The sequence below is a fragment of the Anguilla anguilla genome, chromosome 17 (genome assembly GCF_013347855.1).
Source record: "Anguilla anguilla isolate fAngAng1 chromosome 17, fAngAng1.pri, whole genome shotgun sequence".
Lineage (NCBI taxonomy): Eukaryota > Metazoa > Chordata > Actinopteri > Anguilliformes > Anguillidae > Anguilla > Anguilla anguilla.
The window spans coordinates 5,654,515-5,673,301 of NC_049217.1; the positions used below are offsets into that span (position 1 = coordinate 5,654,515).

The following is an 18,787-nucleotide window of genomic DNA, read 5'->3' on the forward strand; positions in this document are numbered from 1 at the left end:
ATTGGCTTTGCATCAATTATTTCCTGCATGTTCTAGGATGATTAGGCGATTGCCGTCACCCATGTTCAGTGACGCTATCCTGTCACCCTGCCATAATTTACCCCCATCTCTGCTCCCCCCATCCTTCCAGGTGCCGGAGAAGCTGCTGCTGTCGGCGTGCCACCTAATGGTGTCCATTGCCACCACGGTGCGGCCCGTCTTCCTGGTGACCGTCCCGGCTGTGCAGAACATCTTCAACCTGGTCACAGACAGCCTGGCTCGCAGGCTCCCCCCAGAGGTCAGAGCCTGCAACCGCCGGCCACATCCTCTCCCCACCTTCAGTGTTAGGACGTGACAAACCCCACACTGCTGCACTGCAGCAGAGAAACCATAGGCCCATACTGGGCTTTTTCCAGATGTAGTGTAATATCTTATATGTTGTGTATTTTCCCAAATTTAGTGTAATATCTCACATGTAATGTGATTTCCCAAATGTAGTGTAATATCTCATACGTAGTGTAATTTCCCAAGTGTAGTGTAATATCCCTAATGTTGTGTATTATTTAATACGTAGTGTGATTTGCCTAATGTTGTGTAATACCCCATACGTAGTGTAATGTCCTAAATGTAGTGTAATATTCCATACGCAGTGTAATTTCTAATTTCCCAAATTTCGTTTAGCATCCCATACATAGTATAATGTCATTACTATAATGTTGTGTTATGCCGTTTCCCATTTGTAGTTTCTTGGCCAATTTTACATGTATTTGGGATCCTGTTCCCATCTTGCAAGACAATTTGTAGACGTGTATGCCCCTGTGCCCCCTGTGTATGCTGTGTGTTTAACTCCTGACTCAGGGACTTATAACAGCCCAGGCCTGTGGTAGCTGTACAGGTATACAGGTGTATGTGTGTGTATATACCAGACAGCCCAGGCCTCTGCTAGCTGTACAGGTATGCAGGTGTATGTGTGTTGCTGTTTGGGCCTCTGCTTGCTGTACAGGTATACAGGTATATGTGAGTGTTGCTGTCTGGGCTTGTGCTAGCTGTACAGGTATACAGGTATACAGGTGTATGTGAGTGTTGCTGTGTGGGCCTGTGTAGCTGTGCTAGCTGTACAGGTATACAGGTGTATGTGAGTGTTGCTGTCTGGGCCTGTGTAGCTGTGCTAGCTGTACAGGTATACAGGTGTATGTGAGTGTTGCTGTCTGGGCCTGTGTAGCTGTGCTAGCTGTACAGGTATACAGGTGTATGTGAGTGTTGCTGTCTGGGCCTGTGCTAGCTGTACAGGTATACAGGTGTATGTGATTGTTGCTGTCTGGGCCTGTGCTAGCTGTACAGGTATACAGGTATACAGGTATATGTGAGTGTTGCTGTCTGGGCCTGTGTAGCTGTGCTAGCTGTACAGGTATACAGGTGTATGTGAGTGTTGCTGTCTGGGCCTGTGCGAGCTGTACAGGTATACAGGTGTATGTGAGTGTTGCTGTCTGGGCCTGTGCGAGCTGTACAGGTATACAGGTGTATGTGATTGTTGCTGTCTGGGCCTGTGTAGCTGTGCTAGCTGTACAGGTATGCAGGTGTATGTGAGTGTTGCTGTCTGGGCCTGTGCGAGCTGTACAGGTATACAAGTGTATGTGAGTGTTGCTGTCTGGGCCTGTGTAGCTGTACAGGTATACAGGTGTATGTGAGTGCTGCTGTCTGGGCCTGTGCGAGCTGTACAGGTATACAGGTGTATGTGAGTGTTGCTGTCTGGGCCTGTGTAGCTGTGCTAGCTGTACAGGTATATGTGAGTGTTGCTGTCTGGGCCTGTGTAGCTGTGCTAGCTGTACAGGTATATGTGAGTGTTGCTGTCTGGGCCTGTGCTAGCTGTACAGGTATACAGGTGTATGTGAGTGTTTCTGTCTGGGCCTGTGCTAGCTGTACAGGTATACAGGTGTATGTGAGTGTTGCTGTCTGGGCCTGTGTTAGCTGTGCTAGCTGTACAGGTATACAGGTGTATGTGAGTGTTGCTGTCTGGGCCTGTGCTAGCTGTACAGGTATACAGGTGTATGTGAGTGTTGCTGTCTGGGCCTGTGCGAGCTGTACAGGTATACAGGTGTATGTGAGTGTTGCTGTCTGGGCCTGTGTAGCTGTGCTAGCTGTACAGGTATACAGGTATATGTGAGTGTTGCTGTCTGGGCCTGTGCTAGCTGTACAGGTATACAGGTGTATGTGAGTGTTGCTGTCTGGGCCTGTGTAGCTGTACAGGTATACAGGTATACAGGTGTATGTGATTGTTGCTGTCTGGGCCTGTGTAGCTGTGCTAGCTGTACAGGTATACAGGTATATGTGATTGTTGCTGTCTGGGCCTGTGCTAGCTGTACAGGTATACTGGTATACAGGTGTATGTGAGTGTTGCTGTCTGGGCCTGTGTAGCTGTGCTAGCTGTACAGGTATACAGGTGTATGTGAGTGTTGCTGTCTGGGCCTGTGTAGCTGTACTAGCTGTACAGGTATACAGGTATATGTGATTGTTGCTGTCTGGGCCTGTGCTAGCTGTACAGGTATACAGGTATACAGGTGTATGTGCGTGTTGCTGTCTGGGCCTGTGCTAGCTGTACAGGTATGCAGGTGTATGTGTGTTGCTGTTTGGGCCTCTGCTAGCTGTACAGGTATACAGGTGTATGTGAGTGTTGCTGTGTGGGCCTGTGTAGCTGTGCTAGCTGTACAGGTATACAGGTGTATGTGAGTGTTGCTGTCTGGGCCTGTGCGAGCTGTACAGGTATACAGGTGTATGTGAGTGTTGCTGTCTGGGCCTGTGTAGCTGTGCTAGCTGTACGGGTATACAGGTGTATGTGAGTGTTGCTGTCTGGGCCTGTGTAGCTGTGCTAGCTGTACAGGTATACAGGTGTATGTGAGTGTTGCTGTCTGGGCCTGTGCGAGCTGTACAGGTATACAGGTGTATGTGAGTGTTGCTGTCTGGGCCTGTGCTAGCTGTACAGGTATACAGGTGTATGTGATTGTTGCTGTCTGGGCCTGTGCTAGCTGTACAGGTATACAGGTGTATGTGAGTATTGCTGTCTGGGCCTGTGCGAGCTGTACAGGTATACAGGTGTATGTGAGTATTGCTGTCTGGGCCTGTGCGAGCTGTACAGGTATACAGGTGTATGTGAGTATTGCTGTCTGGGCCTGTGCTAGCTGTACAGGTATACAGGTGTATGTGAGTGTTGCTGTCTGGGCCTGTGTAGCTGTGCTAGCTGTACAGGTATACAGGTGTATGTGAGTGTTGCTGTCTGGGCCTGTGTAGCTGTGCTAGCTGTACAGGTATACAGGTGTATGTGAGTGTTGCTGTCTGGGCCTGTGCGAGCTGTACAGGTATACAGGTGTATGTGAGTGTTGCTGTCTGGGCCTGTGCGAGCTGTACAGGTATACAGGTGTATGTGATTGTTGCTGTCTGGGCCTGTGTAGCTGTGCTAGCTGTACAGGTATGCAGGTGTATGTGAGTGTTGCTGTCTGGGCCTGTGCGAGCTGTACAGGTATACAAGTGTATGTGAGTGTTGCTGTCTGGGCCTGTGTAGCTGTACAGGTATACAGGTGTATGTGAGTGCTGCTGTCTGGGCCTGTGCGAGCTGTACAGGTATACAGGTGTATGTGAGTGTTGCTGTCTGGGCCTGTGTAGCTGTGCTAGCTGTACAGGTATATGTGAGTGTTGCTGTCTGGGCCTGTGTAGCTGTGCTAGCTGTACAGGTATATGTGAGTGTTGCTGTCTGGGCCTGTGCTAGCTGTACAGGTATACAGGTGTATGTGAGTGTTTCTGTCTGGGCCTGTGCTAGCTGTACAGGTATACAGGTGTATGTGAGTGTTGCTGTCTGGGCCTGTGTTAGCTGTGCTAGCTGTACAGGTATACAGGTGTATGTGAGTGTTGCTGTCTGGGCCTGTGCTAGCTGTACAGGTATACAGGTGTATGTGAGTGTTGCTGTCTGGGCCTGTGCTAGCTGTACAGGTATACAGGTGTATGTGAGTGTTGCTGTCTGGGCCTGTGCGAGCTGTACAGGTATACAGGTGTATGTGAGTGTTGCTGTCTGGGCCTGTGTAGCTGTGCTAGCTGTACAGGTATACAGGTATATGTGAGTGTTGCTGTCTGGGCCTGTGCTAGCTGTACAGGTATACAGGTGTATGTGAGTGTTGCTGTCTGGGCCTGTGTAGCTGTACAGGTATACAGGTATACAGGTGTATGTGATTGTTGCTGTCTGGGCCTGTGTAGCTGTGCTAGCTGTACAGGTATACAGGTATATGTGATTGTTGCTGTCTGGGCCTGTGCTAGCTGTACAGGTATACTGGTATACAGGTGTATGTGAGTGTTGCTGTCTGGGCCTGTGTAGCTGTGCTAGCTGTACAGGTATACAGGTGTATGTGAGTGTTGCTGTCTGGGCCTGTGTAGCTGTACTAGCTGTACAGGTATACAGGTATATGTGATTGTTGCTGTCTGGGCCTGTGCTAGCTGTACAGGTATACAGGTATACAGGTGTATGTGCGTGTTGCTGTCTGGGCCTGTGCTAGCTGTACAGGTATGCAGGTGTATGTGTGTTGCTGTTTGGGCCTCTGCTAGCTGTACAGGTATACAGGTGTATGTGAGTGTTGCTGTGTGGGCCTGTGTAGCTGTGCTAGCTGTACAGGTATACAGGTGTATGTGAGTGTTGCTGTCTGGGCCTGTGCGAGCTGTACAGGTATACAGGTGTATGTGAGTGTTGCTGTCTGGGCCTGTGTAGCTGTGCTAGCTGTACGGGTATACAGGTGTATGTGAGTGTTGCTGTCTGGGCCTGTGTAGCTGTGCTAGCTGTACAGGTATACAGGTGTATGTGAGTGTTGCTGTCTGGGCCTGTGCGAGCTGTACAGGTATACAGGTGTATGTGAGTGTTGCTGTCTGGGCCTGTGCTAGCTGTACAGGTATACAGGTGTATGTGATTGTTGCTGTCTGGGCCTGTGCTAGCTGTACAGGTATACAGGTGTATGTGAGTATTGCTGTCTGGGCCTGTGCGAGCTGTACAGGTATACAGGTGTATGTGAGTATTGCTGTCTGGGCCTGTGCGAGCTGTACAGGTATACAGGTGTATGTGAGTATTGCTGTCTGGGCCTGTGCTAGCTGTACAGGTATACAGGTGTATGTGAGTGTTGCTGTCTGGGCCTGTGTAGCTGTGCTAGCTGTACAGGTATACAGGTGTATGTGAGTGTTGCTGTCTGGGCCTGTGTAGCTGTGCTAGCTGTACAGGTATACAGGTGTATGTGAGTGTTGCCGTTTCCCCTGCAGGCCCAGGTGCTGGTGTGCCGCTCTCTGTCCAACATGCTGCTGCTGCCGTGGCCCAACCTGCCGGAGGGCGAGCAGCAGTGGCCCACGCGCTCCAGCAGCCACGCCAGCCTGCTGGCCGCGCTCACGCGCCAGTACCGCCTGCTGCGCGGCAACCAGCGCCGCATGGGCCTGGACGACAGTGAGTACCCCACCCCCCAAATACTCCCCCCCCCCCCTGCAGCGCCGCATGGGCCTGGACGACAGTGAGTACCCCACCCCCCAAATACTCCCCCCCCCCTGCAGCGCCGCATGGGCCTGGACGACAGTGAGTACCCCACCCCCCAAATACTCCCCCCCCCCTGCAGCGCCGCATGGGCCTGGACGACAGTGAGTATCCCACCCCCCAAATACTCCCCCCCCCCCTGCAGCGCCGCATGGGCCTGGACGACAGTGAGTACCCCACCCCCCAAATACTCCCCCCCCCCTGCAGCGCCGCATGGGCCTGGACGACAGTGAGTCGTCCCCCCCCCCCCCCCCCAAATACTCCCCCCCCCCCCCTGCAGCACTGCATGGGCCTGGACGACAGTGAGCCCCCCCCCCTCCCCTTGCAGGATGAAAGCTGTAAATCTTTAGGAGGTTGGAAGCTGTCTGAAACCCAACCTGCCGAACATGTCCTGTAACGATCCTGCCCTGGTGAATTATTCGCTTTTCCGAGACCTTCGGTTTGGTGGACGTGGCGAAATGTTTCCAAGATCAGGGATTCATTTTGCGTAGGTCTGTTGCCACGGGTTCCTCACAGGTGTCCCCTGAGGGATCCGAACATGGTAATCAGTCAGCGAGTGAATAGCCATGGAAAAACGTTTTCAGACAAGATCCTCCGGGTTTTCAAGAGATCCGCTGGGTTTTCAAGAGATCTGCAGGGTTTTCAAGAGATCTGCAGGGTTTTTAAGAGATCCTCAAAGTTTTTAAGAGATCCTCAGGGATTTAAAGAGATCCTCAGGGTTTTCAAGAGATCCGCTGGGTTTTTAAGAGATCTGCAGGGTTTTCAAGAGATCTGCAGGGTTTTCAAGAGATCTGCAGGGTTTTTAAGAGCTCCTCAGGGATTTAAAGAGATCCTCAGGGTTTTCAGGGTCTGCCGTTCTATATTTTCACCTCATTTGGGCTGCCAATTCAGACCCCAGAAACCAGGTGAAGTGCGTTAACTGTATAGTTCAGCTCCTTTAAAGGATTAGTTGCGTGCTGAATAATTATGAAATCAGCAGATCCTGCAACTCTGCTGGACCAGGTTGAGGACCCCTGATTTTGACTGTGTGTGTGAGTGCATGTGCATGCGTGTGCATGTGTGTGCGTGTGTGCATGTGTGTGCGTGCATGTGTGTTTGTGTGCGTGCGTGCGTGCGTGCATGAGTGTGTGCGTGTGAGTGCATGCATGCGTGCATGCGACCCATCGCCTCACCCTCCTGTTCCCCTCTCCTCTGCGTGGCAGTGAAAGTGGAGCTGCACCAGACGTTGCGTGTGCTCAGAGACATCGTGGACAGCATCTCTGGGGAGGCCACCAAGTCCCGGCAGATCTGCTACCAGTCCCTGCAGGAGTCTGTGCAGGTCTCTCTCACACTCTTCCCCATTTTCATCCACCAGCCAGGTATGGACCCTGCACACACATACACATGCATGCACGCACGCATGCACATGCAAACACATGCACGCACATGCACATGCACACATACACACTCATCCTCGCATGCACATGTAAACACATACACTTGCATGCATTCACATGCAAACATACACACACACACACACACGCGCATGCACATGCTAACACATACACATGCACACACACACACACACGCGCGCGCACATACTCATACTCATGCAGACACATGCGCATGCATGCTGACACACGCGCTGAGACACTCCCTCACAAACACACATTCCATACACATACAAACTCACATTTACACATGCACACAACCGCTCCCACACACAGGCACCTTCTCGTTTACACAAGCACACACGTGTGCACACTTTAATGGTTGACTGAGGGGAAAAATTAACTTTGAGTTAACCCTTACCCCCTGAGTACTACTTTGACTGTGGTATTTGTCCTTTGTCCTTTTGAGAAATAACATAGGGATGATGTAAGTCTTGGTGCTTCACAGATTTTTTACATCAACTAGTATGCAGGGCAAATGTTATTGCATGGAAACATACAAAAACACAGTTGGGGAACATATTATTACAAGCAAGCTTTGTGTGATAGACATTAACCCTACATTCATAAACTAGAACATGCATTGGTGGTGCTGTTGCAGTGTCTGTGATGCGTTGGTGGTGATGCACCAACAGTGATGCATTGGTGGCGATGCACCAGTACTGTTGCAGTGTCTGTGATGCGTTGGTGGTGATGCATCAGCAGTGATGCAGTGTCTGTGATGCATTGGTGGTGATGCACCAGTACTGATGCAGTGTCTGTGATACATTGGTGGTGATGCACCAGCAGTGATACAGTGTCTGTGATGCATTGGTGGTGATACACTCGCAGTGATGCAGTGTCTGTGATGCACCAGCAGTGATGCAGTGACTGTGATGCATTGGTGGTGATTCACCAGCAGTGATGCAGTGTCTGTGATGCATTGGTGGTGATGCACCAGTACTGATGCAGTGTCTGTGATGCATTGGTGGTGATGTACCAGTACTGATGCAGTATCTGTGATGCGTTTGTGGTGATGCACCAGCAGTGATGCAGTGTCTGTGATGCACCAGCAGAGATGCAGTGTCTGTGATGCATTGGTGGTGATGCACCAGCAGTGATGCAGTGTCTGTGATACATTGGTGGTGATGCAGCAGCAGTGATGCAGTGTCTGTGATGCATTGGTGGTGATGCACCAGCAGTGATGCAGTGTCTGTGATGCATTGGTGGTGATACACCCGCAGTGATGCAGTGTCTGTGATGCATTGGTGGTGATGCACCAGCAGTGATGCAGTGTCTGTGATACATTGGTGGTGATGCACCAGCAGTGATGCAGTGTCTGTGATGCATTGGTGGTGATACACTCGCAGAGATGCAGTGTCTGTGATGCACCAGCAGTGATGCAGTGTCTGTGATGCATTGGTGGTGATTCACCAGCAGTGATGCAGTGTCTGTGATGCGTTGGTGGTGATGCACCAGCAGTGATGCAGTGTCTGTGATGCGTAGGTGGTGATGCAGCAGCAGTGATGCAGTGTCTGTGATGCATAGGTGGTGATGCAGCAGCAGTGATGCAGTGTCTGTGATGCGTAGGTGGTGATGTACTCCAGTACTGATGCAGTGTCTGTGATGCGTTGGTGGTGATGCACCAGCAGTAATGCAGTGTCTGTGATGCACCAGCAGAGATGCAGTGTCTGTGATGCGTTGGTGGTGATGCACCAGTACTGATGCAGTGTCTGTGATGCATTGGTGGTGATGTACCAGTACTGATGCAGTGTCTGTGATGCGTTGGTGGTGATGCACCAGCAGTAATGCAGTGTCTGTGATGCACCAGCAGAGATGCAGTGTCTGTGATGCGTTGGTGGTGATGCACCATGGGCGCTCTTGAACGTTCACTGCAGCTGAAGCAGGAAATGTTGTTTCCTTTCTCTCCCAGACGTGACGGACGAGATGCTGAGCTTCTTTCTCACGCTGTTCCAAGGCCTCAGGGTGCAGATGGGAGTGCCCTTCACCGAGCAGATCATCCAGACCTTCCTCAACATGTTCACCAGGTACAGTACCATAGCATCATGCTTTTCACATAGTGTCCGTTTATTCAGCTGGATATATGCTGAAGCATTTCAGGATCAGAGTGTGACCTCTTGAAAACTTTAGACCTAAAGCCTACTGTAGGTACAGTACTTTATGGTGTGTGATACTGTGTAGACTGCCCACTGTAGGTACAGTACTTTATGGTACGAAACAGTGCAGACTGCCCGCTTTAGGTACAGTACTTATGGTATGTGAAACAGTGCAGACTGCCCGCTGTAGGTACTGTACTTTACATTGTGTGAAACAGTGCAGACTTCCCGCTGTAGGTACAGTACTTTACATTGTGTGAAACAGTGCAGACTTCCTGCTGTAGGTACAGTACTTTACATTGTGTGAAACAGTGCAGACTACCTGCTGTAGGTACAGTACTTTATGGTGTGTGAAACAGTGCATACTTCCCGCTGTAGGTACAGTACTTTACATTGTGTGAAAAAGTGCATACTTCCCGCTGTAGGTACAGTACTTTACATTGTGTGAAACAGTGCAGACTTCCCGCTGTAGGTACAGTATGTTATATTGTGTGAAGCAGTGCAGACTGCCCGCTGTAGGTATAGTACTTTACAGTGTGTAAAACAGTGCAGACTGCCTGCTGTAGGTACAGTACTTTACAGTGTGTGAAAGGGTGCAGACTGCCCGCTGTAGGTACAGTACTTTACAGTGTGTGAAATGGTGCAGTCTGCCCACTGTAGGTACAGTACTTTACAGTGTGTGAAACCGTGCAGACTGCCTGCTGTAGGTACAGTACTTTACGGTTTGTGAAAGGGTGTAGACTGCCTGCTGTAGGTACTGTATTTTATGATGTGTGAAACGGTGCAGACTTCCCACTGTAGGTACTGTATTTTATGATGTATGAAAGGGTGCAGACTACCCACAGTAGGTAGAGTACTTTATGATGTGTGAAACAGTGCAGACTGCCCGCTGTAGGTACAGTACTTTACTGTGTGTGATACTGTGTAGACTGCCCACTGGTTCAGTATTTTACGGTGTGTGAGACTGATGAGCCGGTGTGCGTGTGCCGCAGGGAGCAGCTGGCTGCCAGCATCCAGCAGGAGGGCAGCGCGGGCTGCCGGGTGGTGGAGAAGTTCCTCAAGATCCTGCAGGTGGTGGTGCAGGAGCCCGGCCAGGCCTTCAAACCCTTCCTGCCCAGCATCATCTCCCTCTGCATGGAGCAGGTCTACCCCATCGTGGCCGAGGTGAGCGTTAGCCGCTAGCCGCAGGAAGCTGGTTTTCTGAGGAGCTGATTGGTCGAAGGCGGTGGAATTTGGCGCTGTCCTAGGGAAATTACTACTGGTCGTTTTCAGTTCATGGGTTGGTATTCCGTTCCATTCTGGTGTTCTGGAACTTCCTGAATTGGCTCCACACACTGAGGGCCTGTGCTTGTACAGAGTCCTGTGGCCTGATTACCCCCCCACCCCCCCCCCCGCCCCCCCCTCAGTGCGTGACACGCATCTATGCTCGTTTTCGTGCCGACAGCGCTCCTCCCCTGACGTGAAGGCGGAGATGTTCGAGCTGCTCTACCAGATCCTGCACCACAACTGGAGGTACTTCTTCAAGACGTCGGTGCTGGCCAGCGTGCAGAGGGGCGTGTCCGAGGAGCCCATGGAGAACGAGGCCCAGTTCATCGCAGCCATGCAGGTCAGAGCACGCCGTCTCCTTTACTTCTGCAAGGAGGGGCTGGCTTTATATTTCATATTTATGTATATTTCATATTTAGTTGTGTATTCTTGTTTTGCGGCTTTTATTCCTGATCTCTACCTTTCTGTGATGCATTGATCTACCTAAAGATCAATGGCATATGGTTGTATGGTTTTTTTTGTTTTGTTTTTTTGGATGCATTTGCATGCCTCCTTTCCTCGACCGCTATTCCACTGCACAGCAACCTTCACCTCCACGGGGGGCAGTGTAGTGCAGTGGGTAGGGGCCCGGGCTCGTAATTGTAGGTTGTAGGTTCAATTCCTTTGGTTTAAAATGGGTTGTATGTAAAGAATATAAGCAACATAAGATGCTTCTGTTAAATGTCTAAAATGTACAGTTAGATGGTTTAGTAATAAAAAAATGTATTTTAGTGTATTGATATCTATTCCAGATAGTACATGAAGGAGTGTGTACATGCATGTGACATGGGGCGACATAGCTCAGGAGGTAAGACCGATTGTCTGGCAGTCGGAGGGTTGCCGGTTCAAACCCCGCCCTGGGCGTGTCGAAGTGTCCTTGAGCAAGACGCCTAACCCCTAACTGCTCTGGCAAATGAGAGGCATCAATTGTAAAGCGCTTTGGATAAAAGCGCTACATAAATGCAGTCCATTTACCATTTACCATGATAGGTTCTATACCCAAAGGCCCTGGCTCTCAGTATTACATACTCTGTCAAGCCCAGATCAGGGAGCCTAAACTCTATGATTGAGAAGGCTTTGCTCTTCGTGGCTGATCGTGGCTGATCCCCGGCTGTTCTGTCTCTCAGGCGTTTGGCCAGTCCTTCCTGCAGCCGGACATCCACATATTCAAGCAGAACCTCTCCTACCTGGAGTCCCTCAACAGCAAGCACAAGCTCTACCACAAGGTGAGTGACGGACGGGGGGGAGGGCTCAGTGGGGCACACATTAAAACGCTGCCGCACAGACGCTGCTCAGTGTCAGTTAGGGGCAGTTAGGGGCCGATCCAGCCATTAAGTTGCTCTATTAGAGAATTCAGTGTCTTTTTAGCTGCGACCGCAGCTCTATAGCTCTGTTTATCGGTCGGTCAGTTGGTTGGTCCACAAAAAGTGTCCCACCCCGTAGCGGCCACAGTTTTCGCCCCAGGAGGCTGAAATTTGGCATGGACGTTGGTCATGCCCGAAGGTAGAGCTGAGTAACTTTCAAGGCCTATTGACCAAGAGGGGGTGTGGCAATGGGCATGGCCTATCACAAAAAGGCGCATAACTCCCGAATGGATTCACAGATTTGCACAAGATTTTGTGGAAAGGTTGGTCATGAGCCAAAGAAGAGGTCACGTGTTTGTGTGAGGGTGTGTGCGTGTGGATGCATGTACACATGGATGCATGCGCGTGTGCGGTCGCAGCTATTGCGGATTCGCGCTTGTTTCGATTCCGGTGTGTGCGTAAGAAGGACTCTACGGAGTGTCCTTTTCCCCCCGTGGCAGCTACATGCAGGTTCCTTTCCTGCTCCCTGTAGCAGTTTTAAGGGTGAGTGCAGCGCAGCCTCGTAGCGCAGAATAACGTGGAGAGAGGCTCTCACGTGACTGCAGGAATGCTTCCGTTTCTCAAGAGCGATCAGCGTCAGCTCTCCGGGATTGGCCAGTTCTTTCAGACGGTACTCTGTGTGGGAATCGGTCTAGGAAGAATGGCATTATGAGTGGACGTGTTAAACGTGGGCTTTCAAACTGTCGTGGGAACTCACCGTGTATACTGGATTCTGTCACAGGCATGCTCTTGAATCATTAAGGTTGAAAATGTGCTTCAAAAACTTCTTAACATATTTTTAGCTGAAACTTGTTTCAACACAATGCATGTTTGGCTCCTTGAGGTTTTGCTTTGTCTTTGAACTCGCTTTGAACTCGCACAAATGGTTCAGTGTCCAGGTCTCCACATTAAATTACGACTCCACTGATGTCTATAACATGAGTAAAAATGGCTAAATGATTTGCCATGTCGCACATTGCAGATTACAGAAAAGGAAAGCATTAATTAATCGAATTAATAGTCCTGAGATGTTCATATAGGCCGTTCATTCTTTACAGCATGCGTAGCTATTTCTGACGCAATGTGGCTTCACGAGAGTAAGCATGTGAGACCTTTGCCACAGCTGAGCGGGTGCCGGTTAGAGCGCGTGTCGTGCATCTTGGATCGAGGGTCTTTGCTGACTGGCTCCGCCCCCCCCCCCCTCCCCTCCCCCCCCCTCCCTGCCCTGCAGAAGATGTTCCGCACCACCATGCTGCTGCACTTCATCAACGTGCTGCTGCAGGTGCTGGTGCACCGGAGCCACGACCTGCTGCAGGACGAGATCGCGCTGGCCGTCTACAACATGGCCTCCGTCGACTTCGAGGGCTTCTACTCCGCCTTCATGCCCGAGTTCCTGAACGGGTGCCAGGGCGTGGACGCCAGCCAGCGCGCCGTGCTGGGCCGGAACTTCAAGATGGAGCGGGTGAGGCCCCCCCCCCCACCCCACCCCACCCCACCCCCCCAACACTGGCCTCCCTCAGTACATTCACTTTCTTTAGATCAGGGGTCTCAAACTCTGGACCGCAGTCTCTTCTGGATTTTGTGATTTCCTTTCAATCAGTAGCCAATTAAGGCCTTGGAACCGAGGTGCACAGACTCTTTAGCCAATCAGTGGCTTAAACGAAGCACTTAAGTGAAGGAACACTAGTCTGGTCTGCTTGGTATTAATGTGTTAACATCAGCCTGCCCAGGGACGACAGATGGAAATTAGCGATCTAGCTAAATCTGGCACATTTACATCGCATAATAGTGATGTTAATCAAGGTGTATTGTCCCTGTCAAATAAATAAATAAATAAAATAAAAATAAATAAAAACCAGAAGACACAGCGGCCCTCCTGGATTTGAGTTTGAGAACCCCGCTTTAGATCTTTGTGTGGTGATGTAACCCGTAGTTCAGAGCTACCTTCATTCCTGAATGTGTAGGTCTCACAGAGGTTCAGCCGTACTAAAAACCAGAAATACCGCATTCCCTCCAGCATTCTGACACTCAGCCCTTCACACAGTGCCATTTGAGGACCCCTGGCTGGAGGGCTCGTCTGTATTTGTTTGACGTGACGAACAGCGCGAGCAGTCTCCCCGCTTTGCCTCGCTGATGCCGTCGTGCTCTGTGCTCTTCCCGTAGGACCTGCCCTCCTTCACGCAGAGCGTGCACAGGCTGGTGAACGACCTGCGCTACTACCGGCTGTGCAACGGCAGCCTGCCCCCGGGGACCGTCAAGCTATAGCGCACCCTGCGCCGACCCGCCAACCGCCGTCGCCGCCGCTGCCGCGAACGCCACTCCCACGTGCCATGGACACTGTCCCGGCCCCCCGCCCCGCCTGTCGCCGCGCACCCCGATCCCCCACAGGCCCTGCCTGGCTGCTCTCACTCCCCTCGGCGAGGGGGGGGGGAATCGGAGACGGAAGTCTCCGGAAGGACCCGCACCTTAACGTCCGCGGATTTCAGTGGATCTCGCCCCAGTCTCCCATTTCACCCTTTTCTTTTTTTTTCTTCTCTCGGAAAACACGGGCTCTCCCTGGCGAGAGCGTTGTTCGCCAATAATCGCAAGGCCAAAGCAGGACCTGCACCTCTTCAAAGGCTCCTGCGGGGAGGGGGAGGGGAGGGGAACCTGGGGCTCAGCACTTTCGTGACTAACGAGTTTGGTTATGACGTTCGGTTTTTAATGATGTCCGCTTGTTTTTGTTTCTTTTTGACTCTGCCTTCACGTCTTCGACTCCAAAGGAGACTGACTTTCAAACTCAGTTGGGTTTTGTTTCTTTGATATCATTCCATTTAGATACAGAAGGCCGCCATGCTTAATCAAAGTGCTTTGGATATACAAACTTCTTTCGTAAAAAAAAAAAAAAAAAAAAAGCAACAAAAAAATTTACTTTGTTAGGCCATTGTTTTTAATTTTATTGCCATTGAGGTTTGTATTATGATTGTTATTTTGGACTGTTGTGGTTTTAATTTGAATGTTTCTCTCTTAATCTGTTATGTTTGTACAGTTCTTTTTTCTTACATTAAGGAGATTTATTAAAAGCTTAATACTTTTGTTTTAAATGTGGAAAAACTTGAACTGGAGCCCTGATTCTTTTATTAAGGAAAGATTAAAGGGAAATTCAGGGGGAAATATAAAGGCATAGCCAGCCATTCAACCAAACGCCAGAGAGGGTTTGCCATGCAACCAATCGCCAGGGACGGTTTGCCATTCAGCCAATCGCCAGAGAGGGTTTGCCATGCAACCAATCACCAGAAAGTGTTTGTTCAAGCAACCAATCGCCAGGGAGTGTTTGCCGTGCAACCAATCGCTAGAGAGGGTTTGCCATGCAACCACTCGCCAGAGAGGGTTTGCCTAGCAACCAGTCGCCAGAGAGCGTTTGCCTAGCAACCAGTCGCCAGCGAGGGTTTGCCATGCAACCAATCACCAGTGAGGGTTTGCCATGCAACCAATCGCTAGAGAGGGTTTGCCATGCAACCACTCACCAGAGAGGGTTTGCCAAGCAACCAAAACGGTAAAGGTGGCAGTTGTGGAACAAATTCAGAGTGTTAGACACAAAGTCCTTATGTTGTTAGTTTTCTATTTTAAAAGCTCCTTTGGAGTGTGAAATTTCTGTTGTGAAATTTGGAGATGTACACACAAGTGCTCTCTGAACATGGATGGGGATGAATTTCATTTCTGTATTGTCAGAGTTTTGTTCCGGATGCTTTGAGATGACACAGTTTTTATGTGAAATAATCATGGAAATAAATACTATAAACTGATACATCGAAAAGCAGAGAGTTTAATGTGAGGTTGTGTGCATGCATGCATTTGAGTGTTTGTGAGACCGCACAAGTCTGCTTTTATTAAGCTTGAAGAGATTAAGTTTCTGAAGTTTTTCCTCATAACTTTTATCATTCATACAAGGAATCAGTTTGGTTCCAGAACACGTCTCCTGTCTGTTCTGGCCCCACGATGGTGGAATGACCTCCCTGTCGAGGTCAGAACAGCTGAGACACTGACCCATTTCAAACGACGACTGAAGACTCACCTCTTCAGGCTGCACCTCTCCCCCTCCCTCCCTTCCCCCCTGTAAATGACTAAACTTAGGGTTGTAACTAGGCAGCTGTTTCGTAGGTGACTAGGTGCATTAACTGTCTTAACGACTACTTGTATTTTTTTTCCATAGATTGCGTTGTTGCCGTTCTCGTTGTTAGTGTTAATCAGTTTAACCATCAGGGTCCAAGTTGAACTATGCGGTTGTTCCCTGCACTTGGACCGGTACTTCTCTCTAGGGGTTTCATCATACTTGTTCCTGGTTATGGTTATACACTTTGTTGTACGTCGCTCTGGATAAGAGCGTCTGCCAAATGCCTGTAATGTAATGTTGCCGTTCTTTGAACCTTTTCCAGAGCCTCTATCTTTTTTTTCTGTACGGTCCCCAGTACAATACTCTTAAGTGTGGTCAAACAAGGGTATATAAGTATAACTTGGATTTATACTTTTGGCTGTCCCAGAATCCTGTTTGTATTTTATTATTGCTGTAGCACTATCCCTAGAGTACCTGAACGGTTTTGATCAACTATTACGCCCAAGTCTTCTTGAAATTGAGCACATTCCAATTTTGTTCCTTCCATAAAGTAGTCCTGTCTTAATTTTTTTTTCCTGTACAATGTACAGCTTTACATTTAGCAGATTTCAAGCTTTTAGAATAAGAAACAGATTTAACGAATGTACTTTCAAAGTCCCTGTCAAGTTTGTTAATGTGAATAAGGAAGGGCATTGGTCCCAACACCGATTCTTGTGGGACTCTATTCCCATAGTACTCTGGTCAGATAAGATACCTCCTATTGCCTTTTGTGTTCTACAACATAGCCAGTTCCAAACCAGCTCTGAAAATACCTCATGTAATTCCTACAGTCTTCATTTTGACAATAAGTCATGTGGTACCTTTTTGGAAATGTAAGTATATAATATCACAAGCCTTGCTTCAATCTTGGTACCCACCTCAATCAGATTCCATCAAGCAAATTCCTACACTTTGCCAACAACGAGGATCAAGTTCCCGCTGGTCAGCCTCGCTACAACAGGCTGTTCAAAGTAAGGCCACTTTTTGTCCTCTGTTGAAGAGCTTCAGAGAAATCAGGATGGATGAGATGCTCTGTGTTGAAGAGCAAATTATCCCAAAGGGAAAAGGCAACTCAAGCAGTGCATTCCCAAAAAACCGAAACGCTGGATGAGAACCTCCGGATGAGAACCTCTCGGTCCGAAGGCGTCTTTGCCTCCTCCGAGTTCGCCAAAGATTATAATCTAAGGTATCGTGACAAAACTTCTTTATTTTCAGGCTGTTGTAGTCCACCTGTTTTTGGACCAGGTTCATCCTTTCCTCAAAAACAGACCCATCACACATCTTTTGGAGGTCTTCTGAATGGCTATCAATTGAAATCTTGATGTAGGGGAATTTTGTTGTATAAGATTTGACTAACAACATTAAGTCTGTAGAACACTGATTTAAGATTTCATGCCATTTCGACATCTCAACTAGTGGTTCTTTGTGAATGTGTAGACCTCTTGGGATTCCCCCTGCCAGGTGATATTCACTGAGTTCTTGCATGCCATCCAAATTCTCCTTCAATCTTTTTAAGGCGCTGGAGTCTTCTGCTGAGGTCATCTACAGAGTCACTTAAGGAAAAACATAATCCAGCACCGCAGCTGGGGCACAGAATCTTTTCTTCGGTAACAAATGAAAAAGTTTTTGCTTTCGCCTCTGTTATTTCTCTCCTTGTTTTGGAGAAAGTCATCCTTATCGGGCAGCAGTGAAAACAAGAAGATTCCAAAAAACTTCAAGGCATCGCGGTGTGCATCGCAAAAACAAGATGCAGCCCTGGTTAGACTCTAAAGCTCACAGCATGACTTGTGTAGCAGTCAAATGCCAGAGACTGATTTAGTGTAGGCCTACTCGACAACCACATAATACTGGAAAAGTGTCACACTAGCGCAAATCCCTTAATGTATGTATGTTGTTTGTCATAGTGTCCCACTTTCATACCTCCACAGGCATGCTCAGCACATGTATAAAACCTTTGGGGTTTTACACACAAAATTAGAGCAGTTAAGTAGAACATTACATGTAAATAAAACAGGCGTGTAATTAATGGTGGAGGGTTGATTCCATAAGCTCGACAGCTTTGACAAGTGTGGAGTAGAGACAGAGACAGTGTGGAGTCACAGAGCTCAGCAAAGAAGGCCGTTTGTGCCGTAAGTGCTATTAACCAAGGCACTCATTTACCGGCGAGTCCTGCTTTTCTGCATTACTCGCATTGGATCCGTGTTTTTGCTGCCAGTTTTTAAGTCCGTCATGGTCTTTGTTTTTTTTTTTGACTCAAATGCATTTTAATTTGTCATATTTTAGTCATGTCTTCATTCATTTTAGTCAGGACAAAAAATGACTAAATCGTATTATGTTAGTTGACAAAAAAGAACCAAGTATTGTTGTCACATTTTGTCCTAACTTCATTTTTGCCATTTCATCTCCTGCCTCCAGGAAATGCCATGATTATAAAATATTTTGTAACTTAGAGAGTTGTGAATTGTGATTGTGACAAGGCACCAGTTGTGACAGTGCATGTCACCTTCACAAGTGAACTCTGCTCAACTACATATGTACATACAGCAATGTCAAGCTGCAGAGTAAATTTCACTGTCACAAAGCAGCTTTGCAAAGCAACTGTCACAAACAAGATGAGAAAAAATAACATAAAACATGAATTGGGTATTACAATTTTGAAAATATGAAAAAGGCATACATTTTGGCAATGCACAAACCAGTGCTACTGAAAGTTAAACATTAATGGCAAAATAGAATGTGAAGGCATTAAAATCCATCCAGCTAAAAGAATTAATACTGATTGCAATGAAATTATTCAGTTTTCATACCCATTCTATGTTTTCATTAGTTTTTCCCCTTAATGGCTTCCTCTAAACAAAACAAAAAATCTAATCTTTCTCAAATTTGCCCTCTCTTGTTAATGTCTATAAAACGTCAGTGAACCTGGCCCCCAGTGTCCTTTTTTAAAAAATTCA

The 18,787-nt window shown here is 48.5% G+C and overlaps 1 protein-coding gene across 1 annotated transcript in view; it reads left to right on the forward strand.

Moving 5' to 3' along the window:
- xpo6 (exportin 6) overlaps positions 1-15,486 on the forward strand; it is a 41,596-nt gene extending 26,110 nt beyond the window's left edge. Inside the window, exons 16-24 of the mRNA XM_035398283.1 lie at positions 131-277; positions 5,266-5,443; positions 6,730-6,885; positions 8,870-8,984; positions 10,046-10,217; positions 10,498-10,659; positions 11,486-11,584; positions 12,933-13,163; positions 13,865-15,486. Coding sequence (XP_035254174.1) covers positions 131-277; positions 5,266-5,443; positions 6,730-6,885; positions 8,870-8,984; positions 10,046-10,217; positions 10,498-10,659; positions 11,486-11,584; positions 12,933-13,163; positions 13,865-13,966 — 1,362 coding nt within the window. The 3' untranslated portion in view covers positions 13,967-15,486. The remainder of the gene's footprint in view (positions 1-130; positions 278-5,265; positions 5,444-6,729; positions 6,886-8,869; positions 8,985-10,045; positions 10,218-10,497; positions 10,660-11,485; positions 11,585-12,932; positions 13,164-13,864) is intronic.
- Positions 15,487-18,787: the final 3,301 nt, after the last annotated feature.